This window comes from Pteropus vampyrus, unplaced genomic scaffold (genome assembly GCF_000151845.1).
Source record: "Pteropus vampyrus isolate Shadow unplaced genomic scaffold, Pvam_2.0 Scaffold34, whole genome shotgun sequence".
NCBI lineage: Eukaryota > Metazoa > Chordata > Mammalia > Chiroptera > Pteropodidae > Pteropus > Pteropus vampyrus.
In genome coordinates, this window is record NW_011888815.1 from 5,852,310 (window position 1) to 5,862,811 (window position 10,502).

At 55.0% G+C, this 10,502-nt stretch overlaps 1 protein-coding gene across 1 annotated transcript in view; it reads right to left on the reverse strand.

Moving 5' to 3' along the window:
• Window positions 1-10,502, reverse strand: part of IGF1R (insulin like growth factor 1 receptor) — a 295,325-nt gene that overhangs the window by 243,975 nt on the left and 40,848 nt on the right. Inside the window, exon 2 of the mRNA XM_023528984.1 lies at window positions 1,166-1,711. Within this exon, the coding sequence (XP_023384752.1) occupies window positions 1,166-1,711 (546 nt within the window). The remainder of the gene's footprint in view (window positions 1-1,165; window positions 1,712-10,502) is intronic.

A 10,502-nucleotide genomic window follows, 5' to 3' on the forward strand; every position in this document is an offset into this window, starting at 1 on the left:
GGCTTCTCCCGCCTTCGACTCTGCCTGGAAAGCCACTAAAACGATGGCTACCTGCAGATCCGGCCTTTCATCTGTTTCTTGCACAAGGCAAGCCTGTGAATTCAGGATTTCTTGGCTCTTCCCTGATGAGCTCGAGTACATAGGCTTCTTGGGTCTTTAACTGGGCCAGCCATTAAGAAGAGCTATTTATAGCGAGCACGCCGACTTCCGACCAGCGAGCAGAACTTTCTTGGCCGATTCACCTCAACGTCGCTAAAAGCACAAAGGCAGAAGAAGCTGCCACGGTCCTTTTTCAAACACCGAACGACCCGACTCTCCAGGGATTGATCGCAATGGGGCAAGTTCTGTCGGACTCGAGGGGAAAGCGGCAGACTGCAGGTGAGGACACGAGACGCCTCCCAATACCACCAACCTGACCCCAAGAGCGGGGACATGGTCCGAAGCTCTTTCGTAAGATTCGCGCGACTCTTCAGGAAAGAGGTGGGGGGGTGGGGGGGAAGGCAGCGGAAGCCCGGGGCACATAGAGAAATGCACCTCGCGAGCACGGCCTGAACGTGGGGCTCCCGGGCCAGGGCTCTGCGACCTTGGCTGCGTGCGCGTCACAAACCAGGCCGCCTGAGCACCCCATCATCATCGCCGAGGACCAAGGACGGGGTGGGTGGGTGGAGCCCATCGCTGTCACAGGAAGCGAACCGGCTCTTCACTCGTCCTTCGGTCAACTATTTTTTGTCTGAACTACATTCGCGCTAAGGAAGGCCTGCTGGACCGAGACATACCCTTTCCACGCAAAAGGTGGAAAGAGCGGATACGCCAGGTCTTGGGTACTTCCAACACCCCGGGTCACCCTTCCCCCCAGGCATTCAAAGCGGAAGGTCAGCAAGCGTCTAGCCCAGAGGGCGGCGGATTCTTCTGGTAGGTGATCTCAATGGGCACGACAGGAGCCAGGATGGCCCCCCGGCCGCGCGCCACGCTCCTGCACCACCCCCAAGTTCCCAGATGCGACAGAAAAGCCAACCAGAACCCCTCCCCCAACCCCACCCATCCTGAATGCATGACAACCGCCCCCGCCCAGCAGATCCCGAGACCTCAGGGAAGGGCGGGCAAGGGACGGGAGGGCGGAGGGCGGAGGCGGGACGGAGGCCACGGCCCCCGGCCTCGCACTTACTTTTCTGGCACTGGTTTGTGGTCCAACAGCGGTAGTTGTACTCATTGTTGATGCTGGTCTTCTCGCACAGCGGCTTCCCCTCCATTGCCCCTGGACACAGGTCCCCACACTCCTTTGGGGGCTTGTTCCCCACGATGTAGTTGTTGGAGACGGCGTCCAGGATCAGGGACCAGTCCACCGTGGACAGGTAGCAGAGGTCGGCGTTTTTCTCGATCCTGATGGCCCCCCGGGTAATGTTCCGCAGGTTGTAAAGCCCGATGTCCTTGAGGTTGGTCATCTCGAAGATGACCAGGGCGTAGTTGTAGAAGAGCTTCCAGCCGCGGATGACCGTGAGGTTCGGGAAGAGGTCGCCGAGGCTCTCGAGGCCGGCCACGCGGAACAGCAGCAGGTACTCGGTGATGACCGTGAGCTTGGGGAAGCGGTAGCTCCGGTAGTCCTCGGCCTTGGAGATGAGCAGGATGTGCAGGTAACCCTCGATCACCGTGCAGTTCTCCAGGCGCCTCAGCTGCTGGTAGTCGTTGCGGATGTCGATGCCGGGCCCGCAGACTGGAGGGACACAAGAGGACAAGGGGGGGACACACCTCAGTTAAAAAGGAAGCAACACGGTCAGTTTGGGGGAAACCGATACGATCGTGCAAGAAATAAAGACTCGACGCGTCACCGCAGGCTGACAACCGGTCAGCTGTCATTCGGGAAGTGCCTACTCTGGGCCGGACGCTCAGCCACCGTGGGAGACGCCATCCCCATCCTGACAGCGTGCAGACCACAGCTAGCGTTCGGGGGTCACACAGGGGCTCAGGCATGCGTCACGGGTGCCATCCAGGCTGGCGGCACCCACGGCTCCCCCGGACCTTCTGCACGGCAGGCACCCGCTCCCGACAGCTGAACGAAAAGCTCGCCGGCCAACACTGATGACTTGTGACTGTGCCCAGCCTGGAGGACACCAAGCAGGAAAGTCTACACCGGAGACTGCACTGTTCTGTGACTCGGAACGTAGGGACTCAAAGACACATGCGCCCTCGTTCGCTGCCACCACCCGACGCGGGCCACCTGGGTTCACGGACTCCCCGACACTCCACAGACGTAGGTACACAGGCTAATTTAACAGAAAGGTAAATCCCTTACGATGGGTATGAATAAAGGAGGTACCCAATGCCAGCTTTTACGGAGTGTTTTATTAATCAGTAAAGCATGCTTCCTGTAGAAAAGTTAGGTAATAGACAGCAAACGGTAAAAATCATCAGTAACCTCAACAGCCAAAGATAATCGTGATAAACACCACCACCTCTGCCAATTACCCCTTCTCGGCACATAATATAAGGAAATGAGACGATCGTACGACTTTTTCAAACGTAGTCCCTTCACTTAACACTTTACCAAGTCAACAAACATCCTTCTAAATCATCATCCTCAGAAGGAAATAGTAATTCCAGGGTCTGAATATGCGCTGTGCGGTCTTTTTCTTTTCAACCAATCCCCTGTTGGTGGACATTTCGATGACCTCCCGTTTTTTGTTTTTTGTTTTTTTACATCATAAACAACCCTCCGATGAATATCCGCAGCAGATATCCAAAACTATTTTGTCAAGGTAAACCCCAAGAAGTGGGATTATTGAGCTAAGGCACTGGCAGATTTGAAAGGCCTTCGATAAAACGGCCTCCCAACTGGAAGAGTTTGTTTCATTTTAAAAATTTCTAGACAGGCGCACGTACCGACCCCTTGGTTACTGCCTTTCTTGGGATTTATGAATCCCCAAAGCTACCATTAAAGCTTCTCAGACAGAGCGAAGTTTTCTGATTTACGCGACTCACTCGTTTGTAAAGCACCCGAGACGCATGGTACCGTAGCAGAGGCGAAGGAGTAGCGAGTGGCCTCCGAGGAGACACGGGGCGAAGGCCAGGCGCCAACAGCCGTCGTCCGAGGCAGGAGGCGGCCAGCGGTGTGCGGAGTGCCGACCCGCTCCGCGTGCGAAGCGAGGCGAGCAGGACAAACGAGGGATGGCCACGGGGCAACCCGCCGTGCCCGGGCAAGCTGTACGCACGCACGCTGGCTTCTGGAGGGTGGGTGGGCCTTGAAACCGGGCCTAACGCTGCAGACAAGAGGCCAGACGCGAGGCGGAACGAGAGACGTTCGAGGGACAGCCACGTGACAGCCGGGGATGGAGAGACGGGCGGGAGGGCAGAGGAAGCGACCTGGATAGAGCCCAAGTGATAAAGATCGCAGGTGGGGTGAGGACTTTCATCGCGAGAACGAGGCCCCTCTCGAGGCTCCTGAGTGGCAGACGAGCCGAGAGAGTCCTTCTGGAGGATTAGTCTGGTGGCCGAGTGCAAGGCAGAATCAAAATGGAGTGGACAGGGCAAGGGGAAGGGGCGTCCTTTGCGGGTTAGAGCCACAGGCGGGACATGGATAGAGACAGTGTGGGGACAGGGAAGCGGGGGGCCGGCCGGGGGAGGACCCAAGGGCTGAGGAGCGGGCAAAGCTTGGGCATCCAGAACTTGAAACTTCGTTTTGTTCAATTCCCCCCTTTTACTGATAAGAAAATGGAGCCTCGAAAGCAGAGGGGAACGTGAGAAGCTGACGCTCAGCGAACATCCACGGGCTGGACGGAGGCTGAGCGGGAAGCTTCAGGTGCGTCACGGCTACACCTCACGGGATGCTCTTGACAACACCTCCCACCACGTAGGAGCATCGCCACTCGCAAAGGGAGCAAAGGGACCTGGAAGAGTCAAGCTGCTTTCACAAGGTCACGTTCACGAAACACCGGCCTCTCCGCAGCAAAACTGGACACGCGGCTCGCCGGCGGTCCCGGCTCCCAGCATCGTGACCACCCGGTTCCCTCCGACCCACGGCAGCTGAGCTTCTGCCCCGATCGTGGTGCCGATCAGCTCTTAGCGAAGCCCCCGGTGACATTATCACGGCCACCGACACTCCCTGTCCCCGTTCTCCTCGACCCTTTCGGGGTCATCTGACAGGGCCTCCTTCTCTAGACGTCTGATTCCGCACACCCGCCGACCTCTCTTCCTCTTCCCCCGACCCTCCAAGTGTTGGCCCCTGTCACCTCGCCCGGACGACGGGCTTCCCGTGCCCCCCATACACTGGAAGAGTCCCAAACGCATGTTGCTGGCCTGGAGACCTCCGAGCTCCAAAGCTGTACGTCCCCCTGCCTACGCCACACCTGCACTCGGGTGCCCAGCTACCTGTCCCCTCCCCCACCCCTCCCCCCCTCCCTGGCGTCCGCATCTTGGCCAGTGACACTCCCAGTCCCAGAACCGCTCGTGTCAAAACTCAAAAGACTCGTTCCTGATCCCTCTCTCCCCGTCAGGCCACACGGACCTGGCACAGAAATAAGTCCTTGGGCATCACGCTAACTGACGTGTCAGACGGGGAAAGGCAAATGCCGTAGGCTGCCACGTGCACGTGGACTCTCGCGGCCCGAGGCACAGACACGGAGGAGAGAACGGGCGTGGCCAGGAGATGGGGAAACCGAGGCCGCTCCAAGGTGCAAACTCCGGGCTGTAAGATAAATAACGAGGCCTGGGGATCCGATACGCAGCGCGGCGACTATACCTAACCATCGTTATGTGGCAGACTTCGAAGTCGTTGAGAGAGCGGCTCTTAAATGACGTGACGCACACGCAAACCACGTGAGGGGGTGGCAGGTCCCCCGGCCTCACGGTGGTTAGTCGCTGTGCAGTGAACGCCCGTGTCTCACCGTCTGCACACCTTGAACCTGCCCGTGTTGACACTGAAAAAGAGAAGTCCTCTCGGCTCCAGCTCCCAAGCCTGTGAGCGTCTCGGGCGCCCTCTCCACGATCGCCCCCACCTCCCGAGCCCCCCGCATGTCTGCCGCCCGTGTCCTTCCGTCCCAGAGTGTGTCCATGCCCTTCGGGCCCCAGCTCTGGCTTCTCACGCTTGCTCTGATCACACGCATGACGATGTCGGCCCCAGAAAGACAAGAAATTGCTTTCGATTCAGTCCGCGGTGATCCGCCCAGGGCCCCAAACGGTACTTGGCGCCCTTGCTGCCAGGCGCCCCAAACGCACGTGTGCCATGGATGGATGTCTCCTCTGCTCTGACTCTGATCTGAGCCTGGACCACGGCCACCGCCTCCCCGTGACCCAGCCCTGGGCCCGAGAGACTCAACGGGGACTCATCCCTGTCTACGTCTACCTCGCCTTCTAGCACGTTGCTGCTCAGCGCGCCGTGGTCACCAGACTCCTCACCTCCTCGTCCCCTGCTCTCTGGAGTGCTTCGCCCATCACGGGGCTGCCCCATGCCCGTCACATGGCTCTCCACTCGAATGCCACCACTTCGGAGCTTTGCCCAAACACCCTGGCTTCGACAGTGCCCCCAACCCACCCTCATTTCCTCCTTTTATTGTTTTTATGGCACCTCCCACGTCTGAAAGCGTCAGTACCTGAAGGGACGTATTTAGCTGAGTGATCACCGGCCACTGTCCCCCCTGAAATCAGAGGCTCCGCACTGCTCATATGCTGCCATGTTTCTTGTGCCGAATGTCTGGGCACACAGCACCTTCGGAAGCGATGTCTGCCTGACCGGGCACCCAGGTGCGTCTACATACTAATTTCTACTCTCGCGTTAAGTCAGCCCGAGCTGGAAAGGCGAGAATGAGGTCTCCATCGGATATTGGCCACCAACGTGCTCTCAAAATCGAGAACTATCACCCAGCTTCGGGGCAAGGACTCAGTGAGAAAGTCTATGTTTTTTTCTCTTGTACTATCATTTTTTCCTTCTGCCCAGCCTAAAAACCCAGATTCCTTCCACGCCATTATAAACGAAGCCTATTCATTTGCTCTTAAATAATAAACAGAAGTCCCTATAGAAGAGCGCTTAGTTCAATCTATTACCGCCGTCCACGTGTGTTTGATCACATTATCAAGCGCGAGGCATCGATTTGTTTGCCATCGTCTCCAATGGACCAAAAATATTCAGCGCCCAGTGAAAGAGCCTGAAGTCACGTAACCAGAGTTTGCTGAATTTTCAAAGAACCGGCTTCGCTCTGCCTCCCGGCCTCCCTCTGTGGCCCACGCAGACCACTGAGTGACCAGAAGCCACGCTACGGAGCGGGAACCAACGGCTTCTTCAGATGAAAACGCCGTCTCCACTCTGGACACTCTCTCTCCATTTATAGAAGGGAAAAAAAAAAAAAAAAGAGGAAGACGTGACCCTCTTATTCCTGAAAAGAAGACAAGCCCAAACCATCAAGGACAGGGCAGGACCCGGCCACCAGCTGTTCTGGGTTTTGTGAGTGACAGAGCGTCAGTCTTTGGGACATTTCTGTGATAGGAAGAGAAAAAGGAAAACCCAGCTGGACCGTAAATGATAGTACCACGTTCAATAGGGCACAAGCCACAGACAGGAAAGGGACCACGACGTGCCTCTCACTGGTGCCGTGAAATGCCCCGAGCCCTAAGGGCCCGAACGTGCCAAGCGGGGCGCGGAGGAGAGACATGCCCTCGCTGCTGCACGTGCGCCACGCGAAGGAGGTTACAAAACCCTGCTCCCCGCTTTCCAAAGCTGCAGACACCCAAAAGACTCGGGCACGCGTGGCATGAGAGATCGCAGGCCGCCCCCGCCCCGTGAAGAGTCGCTGAAGCTTATGGAAATGAAGGCGGGAAGCAGAGGGAGAGAACACAGCCCGGGGGCGGCAGGGACAGTGGCCTGGGCAGCAAGCCCAGCATCGGGGAACGGGGACAGCAGAACCGGAACAGAGGGAGGCCCGCCAATGTGGGGAATGGAGGAGGGCGGGGAGGGGCGCCTGGTCCCCAAGCCAGACCACCTCGCAGGAGGTCAGGCAGGCAGGTGTGGCGGGGAGGGGGCGTTGCTCTTACATTCTTTCTAGGGGGGTAGAATTCACCGCCCCAAAGATACCATTTTAAACAAAGTCTTTCAGTGGGAAAAAAAAATACTGCTCCCAAAATGTTCCTAGGTATTTTTAAAACATCAAAAGGCAGAATTCCTGCTCCGGGGGCTTAAACGAATGGCATAAACAAACTATACGTATTTGGAAAATAAATCCTTAGGAACCGCTAATATGAGAAAGGGCTAATGAAAAGCGTTTGACTGAGAAACTCTCCAAAGCTGCATATCTTAAGGATCTGCAAGAGCTCGACGAGAAATTCGATTATGGCTTTATGACATGATCTCCGTTAAGCACGATCTTGGGTTCTAGAAAAAAGAAGAATGGGATGATTTGGGTCTGAGTCCCAGAGGGCCACTGACCGACTCCCCGCCCTCAGCCTCGTGTTCTTCACCTGCACAATGGGCTCTTAATGCCTACCCTAGAGAACTTGTCATGACGATCAGATAAGTGTTTCTGTGTCCCTGTCGACAGTCACAAGCTTTAGGCGATGTTACTACATAAATTAAACATTAATAAAAACATTCACGCATTCTGTTGCCCCAATCTAAATATTACTAACATACGACAAAGAGGAAAAGTGAGCAAAATCATTGCTTGTCCTTCTGACACCTTTCCTGGCCAGACCCTGAAAAGGGCACCCATGACACCACCACCACCCCCATCCCTGGAGAGGGCAGGCAGCCTTCTCAGAGGAGGGGAGCCCTGAAGATAGTCTAAAAGATAAGCAGGATGTTTCCAGAAAAGGCAGGAAGACGGCAGTGGGGGAGGCCCTGGGCCAGGCAGAGGGAGGGGCGCACAGCAGGAGGTGGCTGGTGGCAGTTCAGGGGAACCCCAGGGGTACAGCCTGTGCGGCAGGAAGCGGGACAAGAGCAACAGCAGGGCGGACACTAGAAAGTGCATTGGGACTAGCAGCGCTGAGGTCAATGTCATCCTGTGGGGACAAGGACAGTCTCTAACGTGCAGGGGCTCGAGAATATGCTAATAAGTCTAATAAGTGCCTGGATAACGGAACCACTCTGTGAGAACCACTGCCCTAGGAAATAATCCTTTCGATCCACACCCCCCAATCTGTCACTCTCCTCCGTACTCACCTAAATGTGCAGCGCGGTAACAGGTAAAGCCTGGGCACCTGTATACACCCTAATCTGATCTCCAGTCTACCAGAAAATCCCCAAGCAACCCACAGAAACGATGCTTGAAACATAGCAAAGGACAACGGGGTGGACAGGAAGTGTCCCTAATACCCCACGGCCCTCCCGTGGCTTCTGAATCTGCAGTCCAGTCCTTAGCTCATTCAAGATCTGAGCGACACTCCACAAAAAGTGGCATTGCCCTCAGTAGACTTCGACTAACCAAAAAATCAGAGATGAGAGGTGGGCGGGGTGGAGAGACAATGTTATGATAACAAACACTGATACTGTTTTAGTAGAATTTGTTACAGAATTTTCTGTGTAAGTATAAACAGACACATTCATGTTAAGCCTTTTATCTTAATGTGTCGATGAGAATGTTTACATTGTATATATACGTTTATCTCTCACACAGACAACAGCCCCACCACCCGACAGGTCCATAACTAAAGGCAATGATGAGAACGTAAGCAACTGCATTACGCATGTGACTCCGAGAACAGAAATTAAAAACTAAGTGTCATTTTTCCACGTGCAGATTGTTCTTCGCTGCCCCACATCGGAGCCATCTCTATCCCACATATAACCATGATGGAAAACACCCGTGCACACAGAACATGGGATTCTGAATGTTAATTAACTCAGTGTTAACGGAGCAGGTGCTACGATGTGGCAAAAACTTACCAAGATGGGGGAGAGATGTTTACATCCTGCCTCCCCATTGAAGAAATGGGAACTTTACCCAGAATTCATTCCAAGACTAGAGGGTGCACGAGCCACTGTGTCCCCACCACGTAAAGCATCCGGAGCCGGACAGATTGGTGTAGAATAAAGCTGTGTTTGCTTCAGAGGTGGCAGTGGCATCGATTATTTTCCTGGGTCTTCATAAAAACGTTGCCTGTTCTGACAGTTATTCCAAATTCCTTCCTTCCTGATCTTAAAATATCAAAAGTCCAATACTCTCTCTAAGTCTCTATAGTCTAAAAAGCGCCCTCCTAAGAGCCTCTCATCCTTCCTAATTATTCCCAGTTCTGGTGGCTGGTGGCCTTTTTGATGATGGAGCACACGGGGACTAGATTCCCTTTGGTTACGCCCACTCGCTACCACCCGCTTAGACGCCATGGGCCCTGTGGGAGCCTCGGTACCAGGCCTTCTGGCGGGTAAGGGGACAGTCTCCCACCACCACACAGGCACGGTGTAGGCCAGACAACACCCATCCACCCACCCTCCGCATTCGGTGCTGGGAAGTCAGCAGTGAACCAAACCAACACACTCCTACCTTCAAGGGGCAGTCGGTCCTAACGGCCACCTCACTCCAAGGCCCGCAGGGCGGATGCCCTTCTGTCCCGCAGTGACCCTAACACAGAATCAGCACCATGGGCTTGATGCACACCCAGACAAAGATAACGCCCCCGCTGGATGCCAAATGAACCGACTCCTACCTCCCACAGAGAACCATCTCACAAAACACGACAGGACACCAGGCCTCTGTGACGCCCAAGGAGGGAGTGAGCCAAAAGCCACACGCAGAGCAGGAGCTCCAAGAGAGAAGCGGACTGGGAAGCAATCTGCTGAGGTCAGCAGGGACCGAGTGGAGCTGGGCCCCTGGAGGGGACAGAGAAAGGGGAGGTAGAGGTGTGAGGGAGGGCAGGAAGAGGCAAGGCATCCCACAGAAGGGCCGAGGAAAGCCTGAAACAGATGCCACTAAATAGGGCCAGGGGACACCCCAGCCAGAAGCAGTGGCGGGAAGGCGTGATCACCGAGGCTCTGGCCATGACTCCGGTGAAAATAAAGAATCTGGGAACGGCCGCTCTGAACGTGGTTAGTAACCAAAGGAAAGTATGCCGGATTACACATGCCCAGCTTCAGGGCGCCATGACTCACGGTCGCCAAAAGGCAGACACATCCCAAGTGTCCGTCAACTGGTGAACAGAGAAACAAAATGTGTCCTAGATGATTCTGACACATGCTACACACGGATGAATCCTGAGGACGTTATGCTGAGTCAAATAAACCAGCCACAGAAACGAACGCACAAACAACAGCAAAAAAACACACACTGTACGACCTCTGTATCCAGCGTGGCCAAATTCACAGAGGCAGAAAACAGAACGGAGGGTACAGGAGGGAGTTGGGACAATGGGGCGTCGTTATTTAATGGGTACGGAATTTCTGCTTTGCAAGATGAAAAGATTTCTGGAGATAGGTTGTATAATTGCCGATGTACTTGAACGTGACTGTTTACTGAAAGCTGGTTAAGATGGGAAATGGTACGTTACGTGTGTTTTACCACAATTTAAAAAAAAAAAAAAAAGACGACAGA